The 27,368-nt window shown below is 56.2% G+C and overlaps 1 protein-coding gene across 6 annotated transcripts in view; it reads right to left on the bottom strand.

The window, feature by feature from the left end:
- Positions 1-6,479: 6,479 nt before the first annotated feature.
- COL16A1 (collagen type XVI alpha 1 chain) overlaps positions 6,480-27,368 on the bottom strand; it is a 49,537-nt gene continuing 28,648 nt past the window's right edge. For all 6 annotated transcript variants that reach the window (XM_080654997.1, XM_080654998.1, XM_080654999.1 and 3 more), the window contains 26 exons: positions 27,327-27,368; positions 27,145-27,231; positions 26,209-26,253; positions 25,276-25,320; positions 23,479-23,532; positions 22,901-22,954; positions 22,357-22,410; positions 20,848-20,892; positions 20,674-20,727; positions 20,345-20,380; positions 19,941-20,003; positions 17,565-17,636; positions 17,358-17,411; positions 16,506-16,550; positions 16,296-16,340; positions 15,994-16,047; positions 15,502-15,555; positions 13,118-13,168; positions 12,677-12,766; positions 11,473-11,508; positions 10,845-10,889; positions 9,799-9,987; positions 9,383-9,449; positions 8,488-8,664; positions 8,235-8,312; positions 6,480-6,831 (listed from right to left, as the gene is read on the bottom strand). In XM_080654997.1, coding sequence (XP_080511123.1) covers positions 6,629-6,831; positions 8,235-8,312; positions 8,488-8,664; positions 9,383-9,449; positions 9,799-9,987; positions 10,845-10,889; positions 11,473-11,508; positions 12,677-12,766; positions 13,118-13,168; positions 15,502-15,555; positions 15,994-16,047; positions 16,296-16,340; positions 16,506-16,550; positions 17,358-17,411; positions 17,565-17,636; positions 19,941-20,003; positions 20,345-20,380; positions 20,674-20,727; positions 20,848-20,892; positions 22,357-22,410; positions 22,901-22,954; positions 23,479-23,532; positions 25,276-25,320; positions 26,209-26,253; positions 27,145-27,231; positions 27,327-27,368 — 1,839 coding nt within the window. In that variant the 3' untranslated portion in view covers positions 6,480-6,628. The remainder of the gene's footprint in view (positions 6,832-8,234; positions 8,313-8,487; positions 8,665-9,382; positions 9,450-9,798; positions 9,988-10,844; positions 10,890-11,472; positions 11,509-12,676; positions 12,767-13,117; positions 13,169-15,501; positions 15,556-15,993; positions 16,048-16,295; positions 16,341-16,505; positions 16,551-17,357; positions 17,412-17,564; positions 17,637-19,940; positions 20,004-20,344; positions 20,381-20,673; positions 20,728-20,847; positions 20,893-22,356; positions 22,411-22,900; positions 22,955-23,478; positions 23,533-25,275; positions 25,321-26,208; positions 26,254-27,144; positions 27,232-27,326) is intronic.

A 27,368-nucleotide genomic window follows, 5' to 3' on the forward strand; every position in this document is an offset into this window, starting at 1 on the left:
CAAAGTGACTTTATAGTCCTGTACTTACTTACCACTTGGTGGTTCAGGCTCTCACTTATCTGATTAATTTGTTAAATTCTTCCATGTGGGCACAGATTGTGTCTGTGTTTGCTTGTCATTATACCCCCAGTACCTAACACAGTGCCTGACACTGTATTTTTTAAAAAATAAACCAGTGAATATATTATAAGGTGTTACCCATTCCAGCTGATCTGTCTAGCCAGGCACTTTCTAAAATCAGAGTGCTGGTTATGTTGCTTGCCCACTGGACAGCCTACAATGGCTCCTCTTCATCCCAGGGGTGGGAACTTTTTTCTGCCAAGGGCCAGTTGGATACTTGTGACATAATTCGTGGGCCATACAAAATTATCCACTTAAAAATTGGCCTGCTATATTTGATCAAACATATAGTTAACTCAACCCTAATGCCTTGGCAGGGCAAGACCAAATGGTTTTGCGGGCCTTATACAGCGCTCGGGCCAGACGCTCCCCACTGCTGATCTACACCAAAATAAGCCCTAACCTCTTCATTCTGGCACTCCAAGTCCTTCACAGTCTGGCCCAACCTCACCTTTCCTATCTTATGTTTTACAGCCCTCGTCTTTCATTCTTGTACTATGTTCAGTTTCACCATTTAGCACTCTTGCTTGGAGTGAGAATCTTGGTTTTACCACGTTCTAAATGTATGACCATTGGGAAAGTTATTTAACCTCTCTGAATCTCAGTTTCCTCAGCTGCCAGATAAATATGTAGGGATTTGAAAACTGAGTTATTGCACCTGCCTTTGTCCAGACTTAGGTTCGAACCATTCCTTTTGCCAGAACAACATTCTTCCCATTGCCAGCACTTCAGAGCTCAGTTGCAATCCCATCGTCCACCTCACTCTCTCACATTCCCTCCAGCTCCAGTGTTAGCCACTCTCTTGCCTGCCTCTCTTTGCACTCGGTCTTGTCACTGTGCTATATTCCAGCCTGCCTTATATGAGTTCTCTCTGATATTTTTCTTAAAAACCATTCCTCTCCATCTAAGAAAATCCATCCCTTCTCTCAAGAAAAAAAAAAAAAAAACAAAAAAAAAAACAAAAAAAAAAGAAACCCTAGGAGCATTCTTGTGGGGCCTCTGTTTCTCCACACACTATCCCATCTCCATTTGTTTGAGTTCAAAAATAGACTCACATCTGCTCTTTTCTCCCTGTTTGCACTGTCACTCTAATCCAAGATACCGTCATCTGTGGCTGGGTCATTACCATAGCCTCCTGACCAAAGTCCCTGCTTTCACGCTTTACTCCACACTCTATTCTTCATAGAGCAGCCTGAGTAATTGTCTTCAATGTAAATCAGATAATGTTATTCCTTGGATTAAACTCCCCCAGAGGCTTCCCTTAACTCTTAAGATAACATTTAAACACATCCTTATGACCTTCATGACCCTCTGTGCCCCAGACCCTGCCTGTATGTCCAGCCTCACTTCCTGCCACGCTGTCCCAGCTCACTCCAGCCATGCATCCTGGTCTCCACCCCAGCTGGAACGTTCCCACATCGTTCCCACCTCCTGACCTTCGGATCCGCTCTTCTCCCTGTCTGGAATGCTCTCCCCTTGGCTCTTCACTGGCTGGCTCCTTGCCATCCGGGTCTCAGTTCAGAGATCACCTCCTTGGGGGGACATTCCTTGGCACCACATCTAAAGTAGTTTTGTACGTGTCACTATTTGAATTGTCCTCGTTAGAGTATACGTGTATATTGGTGTGGTTTTTTTTAAGTACATTACAGAAGAAGTAATTCCTAGAAGAAAGGGGCTTAGGAAACAAGTTATAGACATAAAGGAAGGGCCATTGGAGCTTGGGAGTCAGGAAGCTAATGATAATGTGCCTGGAGAGTTGGGGTGGGGGTGGGGGGAAGGGGGTGTGGAGGGCAGGGAGAGGGCGAGGGAAGGGAAAGGCCTGGGCGTGCTCCAGGGAGGGAGAGCGCTGGGTTGTCCTTTTCTTATTCCTCCTCTATCCCCAGTGCCTTGAACAGTTCCTGGCATGAATTCAATAAATATTAGCAGTTGTTGCTGTGTATTGAATGCTTACTAGGTACCAGGCATTGTGCTAAGTACAATGTGTTGCTTCATTTTCACCATAATCCTTTGAGAAGATACTGTTACCCATTTATAATGAGGAGCTGAGGCTGAAAGCAGCTAAGTGAGTTTTCTACTACCAAAAAGATAAATGGAGGAGTCAGGATTTGAATTGAGGTCCACAATCTTTTAACTGCTCAGTCCTTAGTGTTTAGTACGTCTTCTTTACCTTTGTAAATCCACCCCCCAACCCCCGCCCCTGAATCAAAAAAATGGGTGGAATCAAATGGCAAAATCTTAGAAAGGAAGAAGTCCTGCGGTCTGGGCTAAAGGGCAAGAGACATTTGCTGGCAGAGAGAAGAGTGACGTGTGGCCTGCAAAGGGCCTGCAAAAGGGGATAATGTGACATGCACTCATTTTATTGTACAAACATATCAACCCACTGAGTTCCCACCACTTGCCAAGCTCTGTCTAGGTGCTGAAGATTAGACTCCTATGAGAACTTCACGTCCAGCTCCCTCTGCCCAGCAAAGGGCTCTTAGGAGAACGGCCTGTTGGATGACTGCTATTTGGGGGCAAGGCATCCAAGTCATCTCTTGAGCTGTCAGAAACCAGCCAAAGCCAAGTCCAGGGCTCTGCCTCTGAGGACCTGCAGCAGGCCCAGGTGTGTTTATCTTGGAGAGGGCTGGATAAAAGGCAGATCAGGACCTTCCAAAGACTGAAAAAACAATCAGCTCAGTTCCAGAACCTCAACTACCTGAAGCAGACAGAGGTGGGTGGGGAGGCTCCTGCTATTGTTTCAGCTCTAGCCAAAGGAGAACACTTGGATTCCAGCCCTTTTAAGAGCACAGAGCAGTTTCCTGAGGTCATGGAAGCCCTGCGTTTGACCCATTAGAGGTGAGGCAGAGCTTGGTGCTGGAAGGCCCATCCACTGGAAAATATCTCCTCCCCTAGAGACATCATTCCCCACAGGCATCCAGGCTCAGCACCAAGCTCCAGGATTGCTGATGAGAAAGCAGCCTGACACTCACCTAATTATTATGGAATTAATTCTCTTTGATTCCAACGAGAGCCAGTCTGAAATTTAAATTCCAAGTGGATGCTGTGGATCAGAGGGTGATTTGCAGCTTTCCACAGAACCAACAGAAAAATGGGAACAGCAGACATGGCAGTTTGGCCACACTCCCCTTTCATTACGGAATTCTATAATGGAATGTATCAATGCACACATTCCGTTCCTGTAAACTATTCAGGACAACAACAGAAAGATCTAGTCGGGTCAGAGGCTAACAGACCAAATGTGAAGAGTCTAAATAGACTCTGTTGATGGGCAAATATGACCACAAGGAAGATTTAAATTCCAGAAGGCATCACGTTTTGGGATTTCCTCTGCAGAATAAACACGCAGCAGCCTTTCTTCGTCTTACAGAGCAGAGGGTTTCTCAGTCCATTCTTCACACGGCCGTCAGTGAACTCCACCTTAGGCAAATCTGACTCGACACACTCTCACAGAAAACCCTTGCTTCCCACGGTCTCCCTGCTCACGGTCCGCATTCCACCCACACACTGCACTCTCTCACCACTCAGCGTCCTGGACTCCATCCTCTCCGGACCTTGGCACGTGCTGGCCCCTCTGCCTACATCCATCTCTGTCTAGACACAGTTAGGTCCCTCGGCTCCGAGCTCCCCCAGTGCCTGGTACTGCCCCAGCATCCCACTCTATTGTAATTGCTTGTTTAACTGTCTGTTCTCCCCACAGACATTGCGGGGGCAGCGACCATATCTGCCTCTGAATCCCCAGACAGTTCCTGGCACGAAGTAGAAAGAGGAAATGGACTCATCAAGTTGGACTTTGCCAATCTGAAGGATCTGTGCGTTGCTTTAAAAGCCCGGAATACCCTAAGACATGAAGAGCGGAGGGAATGTGAGAAAGCTGCCTCAAAGGCGTGGAAGGCATGTGCCCCTCCTTCCTTTCTCTTCAGCTTACCCGGTTCCTGAACTTACGAGCAAAATCCACGGACTGTTTTTTCGCTGACCACGGTAACAGAAAAGACTATAAATTCCGCTCTCCATCTGGTTCTTCATGGTCCAAGAAAATACAGCAATTTCAAACTCCAGGGAGATGAGCACTCAAATCATGAAAGCGTAAACCTAACCGTCATGGAATTTGACTCAAGAACCAAAGTGAAGAAAGCATCACTTATTCTGTCAGGATCGATGCCCGGGTGGCCCTCAGAGGGGCTGAGCTTGATGTTTTCTCACGGCGACTTTCCCCTCTGGTCTTCAAAGCCGTCCTGCCCGATGCAACAGCTGGTCCTTGCTTCTTTCTTTCTTTCTTTCTACTGGCGCCAGCATGCTCTTTGTCATCAGTTAGCACTTCACGGCGTGGGCTGAGGGGGAAGCTGGCCTTCCAATGGGAGCACTTTCACATCTGTCCTCATCCACTGTCCAAAACTGGCTGCTACTTCAAGGCAAAGGTGATGCGTTTGCTTTTTCACGGCTTATGTTAGAACCAGGGTTAACTGAGACTTGCTGGTGGGAGATAAAATAAGAACGGACTCCTCCTACACCTAAAAACATCAGGCACGCTCAGGAGACGGCCTGGTTTCATTCCCCTGGCCACGGCACTCCTCTGCTCCTGGCAGGAAAATACTGGGCAACGGTTCTGAAAAGCCACCCCTAGGCGGGTCTCCTGGTATTTGGAGTCCAACCAGAGAAGGGAATTTTCAGAACTGCTGGAAACACCAGCTCTGGAGAGATTTGACAGCCAGTTTGAAGGCTTCAGCCAATTTGGATCAGCATCTAGACCCTCAGGACATTTCTGAACCTGCTCTGAGATCCTTTTGAAGTTTACCCAACTTGGATAAACCTTCCGGGAAGCTGGGGCCAGCAACAAGACATTCTTTGGAAGTCCCGCTGGATGTGCCCTGTTGCTTTCTCACAGGGCCGCCCGCCCAGGACGAGAGGTCTGAAAAGTAGAGAACGTGAAGCTTGAGATGGAATCCTATATAATAAAAGCCTAATATGCTAAGTGTCCGGTCGTCCAGTGACAGGTCATCCATTCAACCAATCAAAGTGTAATATACTAATGATATACTAAGGCTGCTCAACCGCTCGCTATGATGTGCACTGACCACCAGGGGACTAATGCTCCGACCAGTAGATTAGTGGGACTGAGCAAGACAGGACCAGACACGCCCTGGAGCCCTCCCGTGGTCCCTCCCTGGCTCCAATTGTGCACTGGTGCGGTCCCTCGGCCTGGCCTGCACCCTCTCTCAACCCGAGACCCCTCAAAGGATGTTGGAGAGCTGGTTTTGACCCGATCCCCCCGGCCACTCCCTCGGAGGACACCAGACACAGGGCTCACAGCTGTTGAGCACTGCTATCGGGACTGATTGGATGCGAGCCTGTGGCAGGCACAGTGGGGCCCGGATGAGCGGGAGCAGCAGGTAGGAGCTGCAGGCGGTGTTGGACTGTGGGTTTTGTCCTGATCCCCGCAGGCCACCCAGAGAGACCCCACCCGTGCATGAATTCATGCACCGGGCCTCTAGTGTTTCTATAATATTCAACTTGCTATCTTTCTTTTTCTCTCTAGCCTTTTTACATGTGGAGAAGACAGGAGATAGATCACCAGACTCCCAGCAGACTTTGAGGACCATAAGCTTAGATCTATCATGGTATGCCCATGACCACTTTGTACTGATGCAGCCTGTTTCTGAAGGCCGAGGCTAAGATGTCCGGGAAAGCATCACATGTTAGGTTAACCAAGGATGCCATTTGCAGTCCAGGAGAGCTGGTGACAGGGCCATACATCAGTACAGGCAGGAGGTTTCATCTCATTTCCCAGAGAAGCATTCCCTGGTTGCCTAGGCCAGGGGCTGGAGCCAAGCTTCCCTCCTGTTTCACAGGCTTTCTAATCACAGAATTACTGGAGCAGCAAGAAGAAACTGTACTTGGAGGTGCTGCCAGGCAGATGAACAGCCTTCAGCATTGGGTGGCATTCCCCAAGGTGCAACCTGCATTAGCTTTGGGTCATGCTAAAGAAATGAAAAGGGTAGGTGAGGTACCAAACACTGTTTTGTTTTTTTTTAGAAAAGCAACTAGGGAGGGGCCTTTTTGAGCTGGGATTGGGGTCTTCAATCCTGCTTTGGCTCACTAGTAGGGAGAGGCCGAGCGATGCCCCTTCTCTGACTCTGAGAAGTGTGCGGTGAGGGACAGGACACAAGTCCAGAGGACCAAGGGACGGTTCAGAGCAGCTGGAGAGGAGAGCTGATCTGGGGCACCGTGGACAGCAGCATCCCACAACTCCACTGGGTGGACCACAGACAGTGAGGGAAATGCCCTTTTTGACTCTGGAACCAAATGACCAAGGAGGATGACAGGGAGATCTGCTGCAGCACCAGAGAAACCCCACTGAAAGTGAGACTACACATCACTTTATTTTTTATTTATTGATAAAAAAATATTAATAGCAATTAAAAACTCAGAACATTCACAACCCATCACAGAGTCTTATAAGTTTTAGCCATTTGTTCCCCATGGAGTCCTTCATCTAACGGAGATGGTGATTTCAGCCAAAAGGCCCCTTCATGCTTTTCATGGGTGGGTACTGCTGCTCCATTGGCATGGCCCCAAAGCAGTCCGAGGGGTTACAGTGGCCAGTCTTGCCCGGCTGGCCCATGGGGCCTGGTGGGCCAGGGATGCCAGGAATGCCTTGTTGGCCCATCGGTCCAGTTGCACCCATCTTGCCATACCCTGGAGGACCTTGAGGACCTAGAGAGGGAAGTCAGAAAAGGAAAATCAGGAGATCCAGACTATAGGAAAGAATAATGGCTGTGGTCAAAAACACCTTACATTTGATGAATTCTTCTCAGGTTATAACATGTTCTCATGAGACCTGATCGGACCCTTACATTAATTTAACAACAACAATACTATTGGATAGTTTTACTGAGAGCTTCCATGTGTCAGGCCCAAGGCCGAGTGCTTTTTATGCATTACTAGAGGCCCAGTGCATGAAAATTTATGCACTGGAGTGGGGGGGGGGTCCCTCAGCCCGACCTGCCCCCTCTCACAGTCCAGGAGCCCTCAGTGGCGGGAGGCGACCCAGCAATCAGGGGAAGGTGACGCCCCATCATACCTCTGCTGCTGCCATTGCTGGCAGCGCAAGCCTCGGCCAGCCCTGGTTACCTGAGCCTCGGGCGGCCCTGGGCGGCTAGGCAGCCAATATTCAAGGCTAGCCTGTGCCTTGGGCGTCAGCCGGGCAGCCACCATTGAGGCTTGCCTGTGCCTCGGGCTGGCCCTGGGCGGTTGGGGGGCTGAGGGGACTGGGGGACTCCAGAGGCAGGTGTGTGGAGCAGCAGGCCCGGCCTTGCCACGCACCTGCCACCCCAGCGGGGCTGAGCGGACTAGGTGCCGCCATCTTTGAGGGCATGGCAGTCAATTAGCATATTCCCTCCTTATTGGCTGTGGGTGCTGCCATCTTTGAGGGCAGAGCAGTCAATTAGCATATCCCCTCCTTATTGGCTGTGGGCACCTCCATCTTTGAGGGTGAGGCAGTCAATTAGCATATTCCCTCCTTATTGGCTGTGGGTACTGCTATCTTTGAGGGCGAGGCAGTCAATTAGCATATTCCATCCTTACTGGCTGTGGGCACCACCATCTTTGCGATGGCATGAGGGTCAATTAGCATATTCCCTCTTTATTAGATAGGATTCATTGAATCTTCACAGCAGTTCTGTGAGAAAGGAACTCTTGTCTTATAGATGAGGACATAGGCACAGAGAGGTTGCACATGTGGCAAGCAATGAAGCTGGGTCTCAGTGCCAGGTCATCAGGCTTTAGTCATTCTCTTTAGCTATACTGCCTGGCTTGGGTGACCCTGTCAAGGTCATGCAGCCCAGCAGGACTTGAGTTAGTACTCACTGGCCCCACAGCATCTGACTCTATTCTTCTGCGTTGTGCTAGCCCAATTTAGGACTTGAGGGCAGGCACTGGCCCTTCACTCCCCCCACACAGGCCCTAGCTGAGGGCCTTACACACGTCACATAAGGTAAATGTTGGTGGATAGGCCTGTAGTTATTTGAGGTGCCACACAGCTGTGTTATAGAAGGAGCATGAAGAAAGGAGATCTCAGATGCTCTAGATTCCTGGTCTGAAATGCTGGCTTTTCCTACCTGGGGGACCAGGGAGACCATTTTCTCCTGCGATGCCAACACCAATGTCCCCTTTTTCACCTTTGGTACCGGGCAATCCTGGGACAAAAGAAATAAAATGAGAAGTCCTATCCCTGAGCAGAAAAATGACACACACAGTCCGATTATCAGAAGTACACGCATACGGGTAAGTATACTCCCAGCAGACTCATACAACGCTCACGTGTGCCCCAGAGAACTGCGTGTGCACTTTGGAATCAGAGGGCAGCTCTACCTCTCATGCCTGGCAGGCCCTGCCGTCCTTCTCTGCCAATTTGACCGGGGAGCCCAGGTGCTCCTGGAGAGCCTGGCCGGCCGGGAGCACCATCCTTCCCTGGGGGCCCCGGTCGTCCGGGAGCTGCTGCCACCTCCATGGGGAACTGAATCCTGGAGGTGTAGTAAGCCATCCTCTCTGTAAGAAAGGACAGGGACAGGTCATAGGGTGCCCCAGGGACTCAGAATGACCACAGATGCTGCAGACAGGCCCTCAGCATGGCGTCCAGAGAAGCCTTTCTTCAGAGGGATGTCAAAGCGAGGGACCTGGGGTTGATCTATGGTCTCCCGTGTCCGGGCCTCCATTTTGCTTTCCACTGTGCTCCTTCTGAATCACAGATCTAATTACGTCTCTTCCAGCACCTTTCAATAGTTCACCACTGGCCTCAGACTGAAGCCCGACTCCTTGCTTGGCATTCAAGGTCTGCTCCCTGATCACAATGTCCAGCCCCTTGAGGGCAGGGTCCATGTTTTCCCCAGTCCCTAGCATACCAGCCCTGGACGAGCAAATGAACAGGAAACAAAAGCTTAGAATGAAGCCACCCCAGCCATCTTACAGTTGCTGCTCGCCCCACTATTTTGAGCTCACTGCAGGCAGACTCGTTTGATGTCAATTTTCTTGTCTGTCTCCTTTGCTCCAGTGGGGGCTTGGGGAGGGCGGGAGGGAATCATGTTATCTCTGAACAGAGCAGGTGACAAGGAACGTCTGAAGTCTTACTGAACACATCCCTGTAAGTGGGGGGTGGGGTGAGTGGGGGGCAGGATATTGAGCTGTAGGAAAAGGAGGCCAGGGCAGGGCGGAGAAGCAGGTTGGAAGGGCCAGCAGCACCCCCTGCCACCCAGCGGCTGCCAATTACCATCAAACATTTTAATGATCTCTTGTCTGATGAATCGCTTGATTTCATCGTAATTCACCATGTCTCCCTGAGAAAAGAGAAGAAAACCTGCCTCAATTATACTTCCAAGCCTGGTGCTCTCTCCCTGGGGATAGATTTTATGGAAATAAAGGATGGGGGGAAGCAAAGGTCCCAGGAGCCACCCACAGATACTTAATCTTAAACCCCTCTGAAATGGTCCAAAACATTGCGTGCATCAGTGCATTTTTCTGGGGAGAGGGTCCCCCACCCCCCACCCCCCACCCTCCCACACACAGTTAAGAGCCACTCATAGGGGAGTCATGCTATTTCCTGCAGAACGTCAGCAGGAGGTTCTAAAATGGTCCCTGCTCTACCCTGAATGCCCAGAGTGCCCGTAGCTGCCAGCCTCTCCTTACCATGGAGCCAGGTACCCCAGGCAATCCGGGGCTCCCCACAGGCCCTGGAGATCCAGGGTGGCCTCTCTCTCCTGCAGGACCTGGTGGCCCAACAGGCCCCATGGAGCCACTCTTGCCGGGCCCACCAGGCATGCCAGCTCTTCCCTTCTCTCCTGCCTGGCCCTTCTGTCCTGAAGGTCCGGGGTCACCCTGCAAGGACAGGAAGTCACAGTCCAGCACTGCCAAATACTACCAAGTCTACCTCATGATGCCCCTCTCTCCATCCTTCAGCCAGGCCCCCAGCATCTGCCTCTGGACTGTGGCCACAGCATCCTGACAGATTGCTCACTTCACTGCCCAGGACAGTCATTCTAGAAGACAGTTCTCATGGGGCTACTCCGTGCTTGAACGTTCTGCCAGTTCCCAAGTGCCCTCCGAATAAAGGCCTCATTCCGTGGCCAGGCTTTCGGGACCATTCATGATGTGGTTCTGATCTCATCTTCGCAGCCTCATCTCCCTGCCCTTGCACCTCCCTCCAGACCTCAGAGGTTATCATTCTCTGATGTGGCCAGACTGTCTGGGTCCTCCCCGCCTGGATGCCCTTCCCCTCCTTTCTACCCAGTGCACTCCCCAACCCAGATGAATGTTCCTGTTTTCCTGTGCAGCCTCCCTGACTCACAAGCTGAGCTGGTGCTCTCTCCCTCTGATCCTACAGCACAGGGTCTAATTTTCAGTAAAATCTGCCATGCTCTAGAGTAAGTGTGACGGGACTAAGTGAGCACCTGGCCAGGAATGGAAGCAAGACCAAGCAGATGCTTGCAGATAGAATGAATCAATCAATCAATGATTGAATTAATTTGAAATTTGCATTCCCCCAACCACAGCTAAGAACCTCGAAACAGCCCCATGATGGAAGTTTTCAGAGATGAGGTTGCTCCAAGTTCTGTCCACTGTGTGTTCCTGTCCACTGGCCTTCCTGTGTCTCCCCTCCACGGCTAAAGCCACAGCTGGGAGTCAGGCTTAACCAACTCGTGAGCTTCTCTCAAACCCAGCCTGTGTCCACTCACCTTTGGGCCAGGGGGTCCATAGAGTCCCTGTTTTCCAGGGGGTCCCTAGAGGTAATCAAAAGTCAAAGGTCAAGTCTGTGCAGCGTCTCCAAGCCACGCAGGGGAGGCACATGCTGTGAAAAGGTTCCTCCCACTGCCTCGGGCCCCTGCGCTGTCTGGCTGGGTTCTGTGTGAGAAATGATGACAGCTTCCCTGATAACAGAAGGGCTGACAGCTGGAAAGGAGATGAATGTCCCCCAGAGCATGGCCTTAGATGATTATGTTGGCTGGGTCCCTTGTCACAGACAAAAAGAGGTGAGAAGTCAGCATGAAAGGGCCAATCTGTAGCATATTGAAGGGCCTGGCAAGGACTGGTGCCCAGTCCTTGTTTGTTTGGAGTTGATTATTCTTATTGCCTCCCTTTGACCAGGTTCACGGTTAAAAAATAGTGAAAAACAAGTCTCGCTCTCATCCTTATCACCTAGTCCCCCACTCCTCTTCCCAGAGCACCAAGGGCACATTTCCTACACATCTGTCCAGAGAACATTTGCATGAAGAATGGTTACTGAATGCACAAAGGGGCCAGGGTAAGGCGAGGAGCAAGCAGCAGCATTCCCACGGGGACAGGACAAGCCCAGGACAACAGTACCTCTTTGCCAGCTGCACCATCTGCACCAGGCTCACCCTGGGAAGTGAGAGCAAAAAAGATGTGATGAATGCCAACCTTGCTTGATGTCACATGCCTCACCTTGCCCACTGGGCATGCCCAGCCCCCATTCCACCAATGGGTCCTGCTCCTACCCCTTCTCCTTGGACACTCTGGGCACAGGCTCAGAAACTTAGACCTCACCCCACACCCCTGCCTTGTCCCCGAGCCCCACACGGACAGCTCCAGGCTGCCCCCTGGCTGAGCCCAATGAAGGAGGAGCCGGCTGCAGCTCCCTGCTCTTTGCTTGAGATCCTGCATCTTGCACACTCTCTGGCTCTGAGAATAGGTTAGATGTTTGCTGAATGAAGGTGTGAACCAGAGATCTGGTCAGGTGAGCCTGCTCCCTCCCTGGGACAGGAGAGGCTGCCTCCTGGGCCCCGCCCACCCACTTCTGGAGGATGCTGGGAAGAGGAATCTGTGCTTGCAAGGCAACCAGGCAGATTCATCCCGGATCTTGGAGGCTCCTGAGCCTGCAGGCAGGGGAGGTGAAGGGCTGGCAGGAATCAGAGTGAGTGAGAGGTGAGACTTGGTCCTCTTGGCACATGGACTGACCGATCACCTCTGCTGGAGTCAGGCACCCCATCCCAGGCCACCAGTCCCAGGGTCATTGCTATGCTCCCCACGTTGGTGGAAAGTGCCCTGACCGTGGGGCTGGGAGGCCTGGGTTTCTGTCTCAGTTCCACCCACTGACAACCAGTCCCACCTGATGGGGTTCACCTGCCTGGAAGTACTATTGCCCTGGCCAGTGTGCTAGGTGGTTAGAGTGTCGGCCTATGAACTGAACGGTTGTGGGTTCGATTCCGGTTACCAAGTTTTCTGTGGTTACCAAAAGCGCCCCCGGAGAGGGGCAGGGCGGATCAGGGGCCAAGTGTCCCCTGCCTGACATCTGTTCGAGGGATCTCTACAAGCGGTAGGTACTGTGCATGGTCAGGCAGCGGCCTGGTGTGCAGTGGGCACAGCGCCTGCTGCTGAGCTTGTCCCTTCTTCCAAATATGATGTGATCCTCAGGCACAAGCTCCACGCTGCGCTTTTCCATGCAGACAGCCTCTCCTTCCCCGGAGACCCCAGCCGTGCAGCGCTGTGCTCACCAGCAAGGCCACCTGGCCCTTTCCCTGGGGCTGTGCGTTAAGAGGTGGGGTCTTACCGGGGGGCCAGGGTGCCCAGGGGGGCCAGGCTCGCCCGGAAAGCCTGCAAGGCCTCTTTCTCCAGTGGCTCCCTGGTCTCCTTTCTGGCCCTGGAGAAAAGGAAGGAGGATGGTGAGAGGGGAGGGGAGAGGGAAAAATGAACTCCACAGAGCCAGGGGCAGGTGCTGTGTGCCAGGGACCATGCCTCCAACCCTGGGCTCTACAGGGAGAGCTGGTGCTTCCTGAACTCAAGAAGGGCCTGGGACGGCGCCAGCCCTCTCCAAAGCCCTTCACTTTCACTGCATGCCATTTGGGAGATCTCTGGGGGCAAGAGAGGCTGACCAAGAAAGGCAAGGGTTGGGCAAACTGCTCTTCCCTCCCCCCACCTCCCCCTGAAAAGAGCCCACAGCAGAGCAGGGCCCAATTCCTGGGAGGGAGGGATGAGGGGGCCTGTCACTCACCACTGCAGAGATCCCAGCTGGGCCTGGCTGGCCTGGAGGCCCTGGTGGTCCCTAAAGAGAGACAAAGGCAGTGGGTTGGAAAGAGTCTCCAGTAACAAGGCCCCCCCAGAGGTATGGAGGGACCGACAGCAGAACCAAGGCCTAACTTCGCCCTAAACCCTCCTTCCCTTCAGTCTTGCACTTGAGCTTCTGCCAGAAGATTTGTGCCAGAGCTGAGGCCTGAGGGTCCCCAAGCTCATAGGACCCTCATGCCTGCCGCACAGGGAGTGGTACCTCTGGGGCTGTGCTGAGGGCATGAGCTGGCACCCAGAACCAGTGCAGATGGCAGGCCTGGGGGCCTAGGTGTCCTCAGAGCCCGCCCCCCCCCCCCCCGTTGTGAACTGTGGGAGGAGCAAAGAGCAGGAGCTGGGTGTCTGGACTGCGCAGCAGGGAGTGAAGGGCAGGGGCTCAGCACAGCCCCAGGCCTCCCTGGTCTCCTATGAGACTCAGACACCAAGGAGCGCTCCTGCCCCACCTGGGCTGGCCCTTGTCCAAATGCCCTCCCCCATCTCCTGCGCCTTCAGCGGAGGCACAGCTCCAAGGCACCTCCCTGAACGGAGCCACACAGAGCCACCCAGGGCTCCCAGGGCACACGCGCCTCTCAGAGCACTTCCCTGCACACTCCCAGATGGAACGTTCCGGAGGCCTGGTCTGTCCTACTCATCTGAACGCTCCAGGAATCTCCAGCCCTGGGCCCGGCACACAGCCGGGGTTGGGTGGATAGGTGAGAAGAGGAACCCTGCACCCCTCTTGTCGCCCCTCTTGTCCCCAGCCCCTGAACCAGTCTCCAGAGGGGACACATCCAGAGGGTGTGACTCCTTCTTTCATCTGTAACATGAGAGGGGACTGAGCTAGAGCTGGGGTCCCCAGTTGGGGGCTCGGGACCCCTTTTGACCTATAAAAATAGTGCGGAAGACCTGAGAGTTCTGTTTTTTGGTCATGAGCTATTTTTAACATTTCCCAAAGCCTGTAACCACGCAGCCAGCCACAGCAGGGCTGCTATAAAATGCCAGCGTGCCGATTGGCCTTTCTCTGGAACCCCACCAGCTTGCTCCCTCACACTGATCAAAGGCGCCCATTGGCAGTCCTCTATGTTACCGATGAGTAGACGGAAAATCCATTATTACTTAATATTCTCTCCAAGTCGCTTATCTCAGTAAATACACTGCCCACTCACCCAGCTACCAGACACAGGAGTCCCCCTTGATTGCTGTCTTTCTACTGCTCCCACCTCCCACCTCCCACCTCCCACCTCCCACCTCCCACCTCCCACCTCCCACCTCCCACCTCCCACCCCATGCAGGTTGTCAGCAAGTCCTCGGCCCCTAAACACACACCAGGTCTGTGCATGGCTACCCTGCTCCATGGCCACCAGCCACCAGCCACCACCTCTGCAAAGCCTCCCACGGATATCCGCTTCCATTTGCGCCCCACCCCAAGCCTGCCCCTCCCAGGTCCTCCACCATCTGCATCACGTCTTCTTCACACTCAGCTTCCCGCTCCCACTCACACCCCCTGAACTCTACTCCAGCCATGCTGACGTTGGGCTCCCCAAATATACCAAGCTCCCCCTGCCTCAGGCTCTGCATCACCTGCTCCCCTCCCCTCCCCCACCCCGGACCTGGATGCTCTTCCCCAAACTGCTGGACAACTGGCTCCTTCTCCTAAAAAATTCCTCTAAAGTCACCCCCCAGTCCCGCCCCGCACATCACACACTTCCGCATTAATCTGTGTGCTGTGCCTGCACAGAAGTAGGGATCGGGGACCATGCCTGCTTCCTCACTGCCTTAGTCCAAGGCCTGGAACAGTGCCTGGCGTGGAGCAGGTGCTCAGTCATTATTTGTTGAATAACTGAATGATCTTTGTTTGATAAGGAGATTCGGCCCTAGCTGGTTTGGCTCAGTGGATAGAGCATCGGCCTGTGGACTGAAGAGTCCTGGGTTTGATTCCGGTCAAGGGCACATGCCTGCGTAGTGGGCTCGATCCCCAGTAGGGGGCGTGCAGGAGGCAGCCAATCAATGATACACTCTCATCATTGATGTTTCTATCTCTCTCCCTCTCCCTTCCTCTCTGAAATCAATAAAAATGCTTAAAAAAAAAAAAAAAAGATAAGTAGATTCGAATGCACCCAGAAAACAAGAAAATGGCAAAAGGCCTGGGAACCACGGGACTGGGTGAGCCCAAAGCCCCTCAGGGCTCCACGCGCTGGGGCTGCTCCTGCGCTCAGTTCTTTGGGGTCATTGCCAGGTCGCTCACACCCTCCCTCCCCCCTCCCCCACCCCCGCCCCGCCCTGCTCCAACAGAATCCCAGCTCTCCCCAGGCAGAGACAATCCGGTTAACTCACAGCGTGACCAGGGGGGCCGGGTCTTCCCTGGGGTCCCATGGCACCAGGCTCACCCTGCAGGAGCCAGAAAAAAGAAGAAACGACACAGAAACAGAATCACACTCGGGGCTATTAGGGGGAGAGGGCTGAGCAGAGCAGGTGGAACACCAGTGCTCCCAGGAGCCCAGCTGAGCCCTGACCTCCAGGCCTAAGCCTTCCAGGCCAAGGCCCCAGCCCTGCCCGTGAGGACTGTGGAGAGAGAAAGCAGAGCCCCCAGCCGGAGAAGGCCAAGCCCTGCCCTTTTGGCTAAGGACCCAACAGCCTATAGAAAGGGGACCAGGTACAACCCTTAGGAGGAGGGAGAAAGTCAAGATGTGCCGTGTTGGGCAAAACCTCCCCCAGAAAGGGGAGGAGAGAAGGCAGCCATGTTGCTAGTGAGCGAAGAAGTGGCTGCATCGGATCAGCAGAGCCCAGAGGCTGTCCAAAGGCAGCGTGCATGGATCCAGCCCTCACCTCAGCTCCGGGCCGGCCACTGCTGCCGGGGGGACCTGGCTTTCCACAGTCGCCCTAAAAGAGAGAGAGGAGCTCACCAGACCGCCACTTGGCTCCCCCCACACCAGAGGGATCCAGCCACATGCCCCACTCTGGCCCGAGGCTCTCTGACACCCTCAGGCTGGTGGGTGGGAGAAGCCCCGACCCAGTCTGCCAGGCACCAGCGGCCTCAGGAGGCTTGGATGCGGGGATGGTGTCTCGGGCAAGGATCAGGCGGTTTGTCCGCTCTGGCTGGGGCCAGGCTTTACCTGCTTGGCCCTTACCTTTGGTCCTGGGAGGCCAGGATGTCCTGTTTTCCCCTTGAAACCCTAGAAGAGAAGCAGGGAGCTGCCACATCCCTCGCCTCAACCAGAGGCCTCGTCCCATCCTCTTTCCTCAGGTTAAACAAATCAGAACACACCCCCACGCACCAAAGCAGAGCTGCACCGGGTCAGTGGTGGCACCTCCCAGCTCCTCCCTGAAGCTCGACTTACCGGGGGTCCCATGAGTCCAGGTGGGCCAGCGGGACCGGGTTCTCCCTAGGGAAAGAGATCGGGGGCATTGAGGCAGGAACGTTGTCCAGCTTGTACCCAACTCACTGGCCACTGTCTTCTCCCTTCTCCAGCCCCTCCCCCACCCGCCCCAGGATGGAGGGAAGTCCTATGCGGCAGAGGGAAGACTAAGCCAGGCTCAGCCTCTGACTGGCCATGGCCCCTGCATGAACCCTACCCCCTCTCTGGACCTCAGTGTTCCTTCTTTTGGGTACAGACGGGGATTGACCTGGATGCTCTGCTCATTGCCATGGCTCCATCCCTTTCAGATTCCCCAGCAAATCAAGGAGCTTGCTCAAGTCCTTCCATGCCTGCAACCTGGCTCTTCCGTGGGTTTACCCATCCACTCACGGGCTGGGAACCTTGGTGCCAGCCAGTATGAGCTGTTGACCAGGCCAGAGTCCAGGACCCTTATGCCATTGTGGCCACTCAGGCCACCCTGCCTGTGCAGGCTTCGAGCAAGACCTGGGGTCCCAGTCTGGGGCTCTGGACCCCTTGCGACCTATAAAAATAGTGCTGAAGACCTGAGGGTTCTCTTTCTTTAGTTGTCTGAGTTTCTGGATAGGAACTTACTCACTTCACTGTCCTGACTTTGGTGAGGCCTAGCTCAGCCAAGCTGGCCAAGGCTACCAGGATAAGTGAGACCCAGGGAGGCGGGGTGCAGTGAGAGGCAGACCAAGGGAAGGCATGGGCTCCCCCTGATGGAGGTGGGGGGCCACTTCAGTCCCTTCATCAGGGTTCCCTGGACTTTGGCTCTTGGAGAAGGAGGGGGCCCTCCCCGGCGCATCATCTCACCCTGAAGCCGGGCTTGCCGTCCTTCCCGTCCAGACCATCCAGGCCGGCAGGGCCCTGGAAACAGGAAACGGGCATTTCTACAGCCTGCCCAGAACCTCCAGCCTCTCCGCCCCCACCCAACTCCCAGCCCTACCAAACACACGCGCACACACCCACGCACACGCACATATAACCCACGCCTGTCAGGCTAAGGGGGCACACACTCACCTGAATCCCGGGAGGCCCTGGGGGCCCAGGGGGACCAGGCATGCCTGATGGGCCTCGCAGCCCTTCGCTGCCCTGGAAACAAAAGCAGCAGAGCCTCATCCCATGCTGGAGACAAGGGCCTGGGCCACATGCTCGGTGACTGCTGGAAGCCAGGACAGCTGGCTCCTAACCCAGCTCTGCTCTGGACTAAGTAGATACACTCCACACACCACTCCCCCAAGAGGATCTGTCTCATCTGCAGAGCATTCCTTGCTGCTCCACGGAAGGGACAGAGCCTACGAAGTCTAGCGTCTTCTCCAAAGTTGACCAGGGGCTGGCACGGTGGGTGCTCAGTAGCGTGTGCTAACTGAAGGCACTCAGTTCGCCTCAGTCCCAACGAGGCACCGAGCACTACAGAGCCTCTGATTCTCCCCGGTGAGAAGGGGTGGCCCCCATCCTCAAGGAGCTCGCAGTCCAGTGAGGGTCACAGGCTCACAATCAGGGCAACGCGGCAATCCATGTGCTCTGTGGGGAAGGGGCCACAGGAGCTCAGAAGAGGGCGAGGCTCACTCCAGCCCGGGTCGGGGAAGAGTCACAGAAGTGTCACCAGATGCTGACTCCGCCTGGTGTCTGAGGCCTGGCAGGCGGCAGAGGAGGAAAGGGCACGCCAGAGGGAGCTTCAGAGAAGGAGAAGGAAGGATTTGGAAGTGGTTGCACGCCTGGCCTAGCCAAGGGTGTCTGGGGAGCCCGTGTGATGGGTGGTGGAGGAGGCTGGGGAGATTAGAGCCTGGTGGCTGTGGGCCCTGAGCGCCGTGCTCAACATTATTACAAAGACCTGTGATTTTCAAACGGTACTTCTCAGAGTCCTGGGGGTTCCCGGAGGGCCTCGGAGCTAAGGCACAAAGTGGGGGCCCAGTGGGTGGGACTCCAGGACCCCCTTCCCTTGCCTTAGCCAGAGAAGCTCCACTTGAATCTGTTTTATAGACCGAGGGTCCATATGAGCTTCTGTGTGATGACAAGACTCTAGGACTACAAAATAAAGTGAAAACCGCTGCTACAGGCCCTGGGGAGCCATTGAAGCTTCAAAATAGGGGAGTGATGACAACAGACCATTTGAATTAGAGTGTTTACAGGAGAAGGGGGCCAGATAGGCAGCTTGGTGAGGAAGGCTGCTGCATCCCCAGCGGGGAGAGAGTGGCTGCCCTGGAGCAGTGGCTATGGGGGTGGCCAAGAGGAAGGGATCCAGTTAGAAACCCCTGGGGTGGGGTGGAGGGAGAAGAGCTCTGGGTGGCAGTGCAATGCCACCATCCACCAGGAGGGGTCAGCACAGCCCCAGAGAAATGTCAGCTCCACAGGGAATCGTAAATGGAACCCCTGGCCAGAGGTTCGGGATTGTCTGCAATGATCATCCTTAGGCTAGCAGGCAGCCCTGGAATATAGAGGCAGCACAGAGGGCTCCTGCAGTGGCTGCCAATCAGGTCCCTCAGAAGGAAGGGAGGTGGCCCCACCACTGCCTTGCCCATGCTGGTAGGCACTGGTTCTGGGAAGCAGCCTGGGGGCTCCCCGGGGCTGGGAGGGAGGCCTCAGCTTTGCCCCTAACTTGCTGCGTGCCCCTGGGATGCCCTGGCCTCTCCGGGCCTCATTTCTTTGTCTGGACAGCGAATAGTTAGAGCAAGGGAGCCCTCTAAGTCACCCCAGCTGTGCACCCCTTTGTGTGGGCTCCAAAGGAAAGAGGTTCCCCCTGCCCCAAGTTCTCAGTCAGTGTTGGGCCTCTTACACCACCAGCCCAGAAACTGGGCTGAGACGGGAACATCAGCCCCCCAGACCAGGGCAGTTTAGCAAGCCAAACCCGGGGGCAGCCAGTGTGGGGCTCCCCAGATGGCTGCCCCTTCCCACCCTTGTCACCAAGTCACACTGCGCCCTTGGGGACAACACCTCCAGGTGAGTTTCTTCCTGCTGGTGTCAGACCCAGAAGTAAAGTGCCCGGAGCTCCCCCTGCTGTGGGGCGCTGGGGCTCCCAGTGTCAGCACACTTCCTCCTTCCCCCAACGCCCCCCCATGCCCCCCTGAGGAGATGAAGCTGGCCTAGGCCAGCCAGTCACACCCTAGTCACCCCCTCTCACTGTACCCTTCAGCCTTCTCCCCACCCACCCTCTCCCATCAGGCAGAGACCTCCTGCAGAGGCTGGCGGGTGTACTGGCCCATCCTAGGAGCCCACTGGTTTGCCCTGGGGCCTTGTTGCCAGTATGGCCGTGTTCCTAGGACCATCCTGGAGGTCCTTTCCCCACCCTGGATGTAATGGAGGCGGTTCTTGAATTTCCAAAGGCTGATGCTGGGGCTGAAACGGGGGCTGAATGACTCAGATCCGTGACTGTGGCCAACTTGGAGTCCAGCTCACCTTTTCAGCTTGGGGGCCGGGTGGGCCAGGCGCTCCTGCTTTGCCTGGGAATCCAGGGGGACCCTATATCAACAAAGGAGCAGATCGGAATGAAGTGGGCTGGAGGCGGAGCTCCCTCCTTCTTCCTGCTGCGTGTGCCCCACTGTTGTGGATGCTTTCTAGAAACACCACCCAGGAGCTTTGGGTCCGGCCTGCCTGCTGGGCTGGGGCCCACCCAGGAGGCCCTGACCTCCAGGTCCCAACTCCTGGAATCAGGCCTGGCCACCCAGGCTGTCCTTCCCTCCCCTCCCCACCCCCGTGCCTCTTCCCTCCCCTCCACAGGCCCATCCAGCCGAGCCTGGCCGGTCAGCCTGCCCTTCCAGATGGAATCACATCAGACAGAGCTGCTTCGTGTCTTCACTCACCGGCGGGCCGGGAAAGCCTGGCTGGCCTTGAAACCCCTGCGGGAAGAAGCAAGGGACCGTTTGCTGGGCTGCCCTTCTCTCCCACCTGGCCACGAGGTAGAAAGAGTGACAGGGTGACGTTGCTTCTAGACATGGGCCTTGCCCTCCACTTTGCCCAAGATGGCCAGCAGGCGAGGCTCTGGGCACGAGGTGGGAGGTTACAGCTCCAGATGAATGGGGGCTGGGAGGCTACAGCTGGTCACCCCTCCACACGTGACGGTGACCACCAAGGAGAGGACCCAGCCCTCCACTGTGCCAGAATGGCTAGCCAGGTCCTAGTTGCCACTCACCTGGTCGCCCTTCTCACCGGAGTTCCCTTGGGGTCCTCGCTCTCCTCGGGGACCCTGTCACCAAGAGAACAATGCAGATGGAACTCAATCTTCCTGCCCCCAGATCCCAGGGCAGGACCAGGACCAGGCCTAGGAATCCCCATGTCCACATCTCCCCGCCCCTCCCTTACTCACCGCTGGGCCCGGGGGACCAGGGAGGCCTTCAGATCCTGGTGGGCCCTGGGGACACAAAGGAGCAAAATCAGTCCCTCTGAGGGAGGAGGTGGGCAATCAGGGGATGGGGCAGGGTATGTGGTGGGAGGCCTCTGAGCCCTGGTCTGTTCAGGCTTCCCCTCGTGCCTGAGCTACCGGACTAGCTCTTAACCAGCCCTGCCCCCCACTTGGCTCACTCCAATCCAGCCAGCAACTGGCTGCCACCTCCCCCGGCCCGGCTGGGGTTATAACACTCTCTTGCTTCAAAACCTTGCATGGCTCCCCTCCGCCAACTGAAGGAGGAGCACACCTCCCACCAATGCCGGTTTGAGGCCGTCTGTGATCTGGTACCCACCACCCCTCAACTTCACTACCCCCTCCCTTTCTCATCTCCTGCCCTGCTTGGTCAGCCCGCTGCTCCCTGAACACACTGCACATCTACACCCCGGGCCTCTGCACACGGTACCCACTACCCACAATGCCCTCTGTTCCCGGACCCCTTCCAGGTCTCTCAAATCATTAGATCATTAAATGGCTCAAAGCTGTTCCTTCCGTGCTCCCAGCCCTGGTCCCTCCCTCTGGGATTCCCCAGTACAGAAACCATGTGCCCCTCCCCCACTTCACTGAGGGCTGAGCTCAAAGGCCACCTCCTCAGAGAGGCCTCCCTGACCATCCATGTTAACAGCGCTCTGTACGCCACTGCAGCCCTCACCCGTTTTCTCCATCAGACCTCTCATCATTTGTATGTTTGTCTATTCCTCTGTTATCTGCCTCCCCCACCCCCTGGAATGTGAGCCCTATGAGGTCAGGGGACAAAATTGCCTGTTTTATTCACCACAGCATCTTCAGAGCCTGGCGCCCAGCAGGCCCACGAGTTACTGAATAAATGCACAGCGCGGTCGCCTGCACCCACCGGGGCCTCACTGACATGTGTGAGGGGGAAGGGGAAACTCAGGTTCGAATGCAGGCTGCACCCTAACTCACTAACTAGCTGCGGGACCCTGGTGAGCCACACCACCTCGCCAGCCTGTGTCCTCATCCGCCAGCAGCCCGGCTCCTGCACTCAGCCAGGGCCTGGCCCTGCAAAGGGTGGCTCCAGGCTGGTGCGGGGAGGACCGACCAGGTGGCTGAGCTGGGTCTAGATGCCAGGCCTGGGCCTCTCAGGCCGCCCCTGTAAGCCTGCCTTTGCTGGGTGGGGGTGGGAGGGGTCTCCTGTCAGCTGACTCCCGGTGCCCCTCCCCCTGGCAGGCGGCCATTGGCTCCATGAATCCTGCTGGCACTCTCACAGCTCTGGCCTCCACCGCCACCAGCCTGTGCTGACTGCTTGAGATGCAGCTGGAGTGACTCAGGGGACAGGGAAGCAGGGGTCATGCCCCCCCCCCACAGGCTTCTGGGAAAATCTCTAGTGGCGGTGGTGGAGGCAGCGGGCAGGGCCCAGCTCTCTCTGAAGCCTTGCTCCCGCCCCCGTGCTGAGCTGCAACTCAGACTCACCGATTCTCCCTTCTCTCCTGAGGGCCCAGCGTAGCCTCGCTCTCCCTTGATGCCCTGACAAGTGAGCAGAGAGAGAGAGGAATTAGCCCCGTGGCCTGCTGTCACCGCACTAATGTGAGGGGTGGAGACTGCAGCTGGTACGCGGGGAGAAGAGGTGGGCTGCGCCTATCTGCCGTGGTGGCCCCCAGTGGAAAGGGGGGACGTGCCCACCCAGTGGGGTGGCGGCTCCGTGCTGACCCTCCAATCATCTAACACCCCACCCCAGGAGCTGATCTCAGTGTTCGGGTCTCGGCCTCTCAGGGGCCTCTGAGCATCTGGGCCTCGATGTGCAGTGACTGCAGTGGGTCCCCAAAGGGCAGAGAAGGGACCACGCCGTGCCACCCAGGGGCTCCCGCCGGGGCTGTGGGTGGATGGCCCGGCAGAGCACGGGCTGAAATGCTGGGGAAGGAAGGAGCCTGCTCTGCTGAGGGAGGGCCAAGCGGGTCCTGTCCTGACCACCCCGCCCAGGCTCCAGTACCCCCAGAGCCAGGGCCCCCTTACTCACAGGCAGTCCCGGTGGGCCCATGGCACCTGGGTAGCCAGGTTGCCCTGGAGGACCCTGCAAAGAAAGGTAGACATGATCAGCCCCTAACGTTTCTGCTCCCCCTTCCGGGGCAGAAGGGTGGCCAGAGCCAGAGCTACGCTGGGCCCCGGAGCTGCCACGCGGCAGGCACCCACCCGGCACAGCAGCCACAGGGGCCGTTTCCCCCAGGCCAGGCTCGCTAGGCCTCGACCTCCACTGAGACCCTGGGAGGGGCCCAGGGCAGGGGCTGATGAGGACCAGGGAGGGGGAGCAGAGGGACCCGCTGAAGGAAGAGGTGGGGAGAAGAGTCCCCAGGGACGCTGGCGGAAGCCAGGGGACAGGGGTGTTTGCCCCTTACAGGGAGCTGGGCGCCTGCAGATGGGCCTCCTTTCATGCTGAGGTGGTGTGAAGACCCCCACCCCGAGGGAATCGGGGCTGAGGGGCAGAGAGCTTCAAAAGTAGGAGTCCCCCTCCCATCTCCCGCACAGCAGCCACCCTGGGGCCCGAACTGTCTTCCCAGGGCTCCTCATCTACCTCAGGCCCCTGTGGCCTCCTCTTACCAGTTCCCCCTTCTCTCCCGTCGGGCCCCTGAGGCCTCGCTCTCCTTGGAGACCCTTGGAGAGAAAAATCATGAGAAACTGCAGGGGAGGGCATTCCCGCCCAGCCCCTAACTCCTGCCCCCACCCCACACCCTCTGTCTCTGTTCCAGGCAAAGGGGGGCGGGGAGGGGCTGCTGGTGGCCCCCTAGGGTCCCAGCAAGGTGTCCATAGGGTGTGTGCCCCAGAAGGCTAACTGTCAGAGATATAAACTCCCATAGATGGGTGCCTCTCAGAAGCATACTCCTCAAGACAGGCAACTACAGTGATATGTCCCCCAGGTGGGTGATCCCAGAGGGTGCCTCCCGGGCAGGTGACTGTCATTGGTGTGCCCTATTGTAGTAACTGTCTGGGGTGTACCTTTAGGAGGGTGACGTGTGTGTCCTTTCCCTGTGGTGGCAACTGTCTGGAGAGGTGTCCCTAGCATGATGCCCCCACTAAAATGTCCCACCAGGTACCCAACACTTACCTGTCCAAATCCCCCTCCCCCCCTCATCAAAATCACCTTCTTTTAGGGACCCGGGAGAGACAGGGGAAGGCTCCTGTCAGAACATCCCCTGTCACTTTTCAGGGTGGAAAGGGATCTCAATGCCGATCAAAGCCAGAGCGCCCCTCCCCGCCTCGCTCTGCCCTTCATACATTCACCTCACCATTAAGGGGCCATGTCTGCCCCTTCTCCCTCATGCCCACAAGAGACGGCGCCCAAACCTTTCCACAACACAAGACAGATGGCTAGACGGACAGATGGCCCCTTCACCCAAGCAAGCAGAAACAGACAAGGTCCGGCCAGGATGAGGGCGTGGGGACAGATGGAACTGCGGCAAGGGGGGCCCCGCTCCCCGGGCCCTCGTCACCAGGCCTGGAGGAGAGGAGCCGGACCCCAGGAACACGCAATCTGACAAACACAAGGTTAGTGTCCATGACCCAGGAGGGAGCAACAGTGAGGATGGGGATGACTTCAATACACCGTGATGATGATGAAGGCAGAGCAATTAACGACACCTGGCAGAAGGAGCCGGCCAAGAGGCCCGGACAGAGGGGCAGGGCCCCCCGACACTCAGAAACCAAACTGGCTGGCATCACGTGTGCGGCCTCGGAACAGACTGGCACTGGAGCCAAGAGAGCGGAAAGGAAGGGAAGGAAGCTGAGAGTGTCCTCCAGGACAATGGGAAAGATGCAGGCACTCGCCTTTCGGTTCCCGGGGGCCTCTGGACAGCCTGGCCAAGCAGCAGGGCAGCAAACCTATGCCAGCCTGCAATGTGAAGCCCTAAAGCTTTGGCATCTCCGCCAGGCTCGGTGCCAGGTGCCTGGCAGGGCCCCAAGAACGACTTTCAGCAAATCTTTAGTCAACACCAAAGGTGGGAGAAGCAGGAGGCAGAAATGAGAAGGGAGGAATAAAGAGGCCCTTAGAGGCACCAGCTTAAGCTAAGACGGTGAAATAGCTCCAGAGGACTTATGGGAGAGGACTCATGGGGAGTGATGTGTGGTTGTGGGAGAGAAAAGGGAGATGGAAGTGGGGTGGGGCAATGAGAGAAAGGAGGCAGGAGAGGTGGGAGAAGGGAAAATGGAAAGAAGGCAGAGACTAGGAGGATGTCCAAGCTGCTGGGACCTCAGGAACCTGTGTCGTTAGCTACCATGCCTGCAGGCGGACAACGCAAACACGGAGGATGGAGGTGAGGGTGTGACGGCAAAGGAGACAGCAAAAGCCACAGAGACCTGGTTGGCGGGGGGAAGGGAGGTCGAGCAGCGCTAGGTTCTTACAGGCAATCCGGGGGAGCCAACGGCACCAGGAAAACCTGGGGGGCCCTGGTGGGAGAAACAGGCAGGTCACATCTCACAAGCACAGCCTCCCTGGGCAGTCTGGGCTGAGGGTCGTGGGAGAGGTCACGGGAATATTGCAAGGCAGCTGGAAAAGGGGCTCACTGGAAGGCTTGGCCCAGACACACGTGCTCCTCCCCTGGGCTCCAGGAGGAGTGGCTGTGCCATCAGCAAAGACACGAAACAGTTCCCAGAGTCAGCAGCCCTTCCCGAGTCTCCCTGAGTCTAACTGAGCCTCCTTGCTGGAGTGGAGCCCCTCACGCCTGTCACCTGACCTCCACAGGCTCCCAGCCTTTTTTTTTTTTTCTCTCCAAAGAAAGCATTTTCAGTTCTTCCGGTCTTTTCTAGTCACTTCTATGTTCCTGCCATATCAACACCGCAGAGGGCTCCAAGGAGGAGGCCCCTGGTCTGGCCTTTCTTTGTAGACTTGTCCTGGCGACGGCCCTACAGAGCGGTGGAAGGCAGCTCCGTCGCAGCCCCTGGCCCCTGGAGGGCCTGGTGTCACAGGGGCACAGAGATCTAGGCTGGCTACCATGCTTTCCTGGCTGCTGAGACCACGAGCCAGAAGCCCTGCCCCCTGCCCCATGCAGCCTGGGTCCCTTGTGTAAGACACAGCGGGTCAGGGAAGGGGAAACACAGATGCGTCCCAAGGGCCTCCTCTAAGCGGGACCACAGGCACAGCAGGCCCATCCCCAGGGGTTCGGCGGTGGGAGTCCTCAGTTCCCACAGACGCTCCGACGAGAGAAAGGAGCAGACAGTGGGGGTTTCCTCTGTCTGCCCTGCCCGCTTCCTGGAGACAAGGCAGCGAAATGGTGTCTGAGCACTAGGACCCCTCTGAGAGCTCATCAATCAAGCCAGGAAACCACAGATACTCACAACAGGGCCTGGAGGACCCGGGGAGCCCCTCACGCCAGGTGGACCCTGCAAAGGAAGCCAAGAGAAATGGATAAAGAGGCACAGGCCCCACAGGGTCTCAGCGCCTTCCTCCTGGCTCACCACAGCCAGAGTCTCCAGGCAGCTGGTGTCAAAGCTGATGTTAAACTTTTCATTCAGTTCATTCAATCATCCAACAGGCATTTATTGAGCAGCTACTATGTACCAGGCATTAGTCCAGGTGCTGGGGGCACGGCAATAAACAACATACAAAAATCTGAGCCTCGTGGCGCTTACACCCTAGGGGAGAGGTGGACGGTAATAAATACGGTAGAACAGGGGCTGTCACGTAGTTGGTGCTCAGTAGATGCCTGAGGGATGTTCTTAAATGAAAGAAATACACAGTATGTCAGACGGGGATGAGTGTGGTGAGACAGAAGCAGCTAGGGCCCTGGCCACTGTTGCTCAGTGGTTAGAGCGTTGGCCAGAGCACTGCAGGGTCACAGGTTTGATTCCTCGTCAAGGGCATGTACCTGGGTGACAGGTTTGATTCCTGGCCCTGGTCGGGGCATATGCGGAAGCAACCAATCAATGTGTCTCTCACATGATGTTTCTCCAACTCCCTCTCTCCCTTCCACTCTCTCTGAAAAAATCAAAGAAAAATATATCGTCAGGTGAGGATTAACAACAACAAAGCAGCAGCCAGGCCGGGGAGGAAGAGTGTCGCATGGATCAAGAGCGGAGAGGAGGCCAGTGTGTGAGGAGAGCAGATGAGATGGGGCAACAGGGGCGCCAGCGGACCGAAGGCCCCGGAGCCCTGGAAGGACTCCCAGGAGACAGGGAGCCACTGGAGGGCCCAAGAAGACATCCGGCCAGAGTGGAACTGCCCCCGGGAACTAAGGGCCACTGCGCAGAGGAGGGTCCAGGCCCTGGCCTTACCTCTTCTCCTCTCTGGCCCGGCAGCCCCGGGGGACCGGGCAGGCCAGGGCTCCCAGCACAGCCCGGATCTCCCTCGCTGTTGTCTCCCTGCAGTGGATGGAGATGGTGGGAGTGAGCAGTCGGCTGCTTCGCTCCCGGGGGGGCTCAGGGAAGGGGGTGAGGGGAAGACGAGGGCCACTCACCCGGGCCTCCTCCGCTCTGGGGCGCTCCCGCTCTGTGAAGCA

This window comes from Plecotus auritus (assembly GCF_963455305.1).
Source record: "Plecotus auritus genome assembly, chromosome: 2".
NCBI lineage: Eukaryota > Metazoa > Chordata > Mammalia > Chiroptera > Vespertilionidae > Plecotus > Plecotus auritus.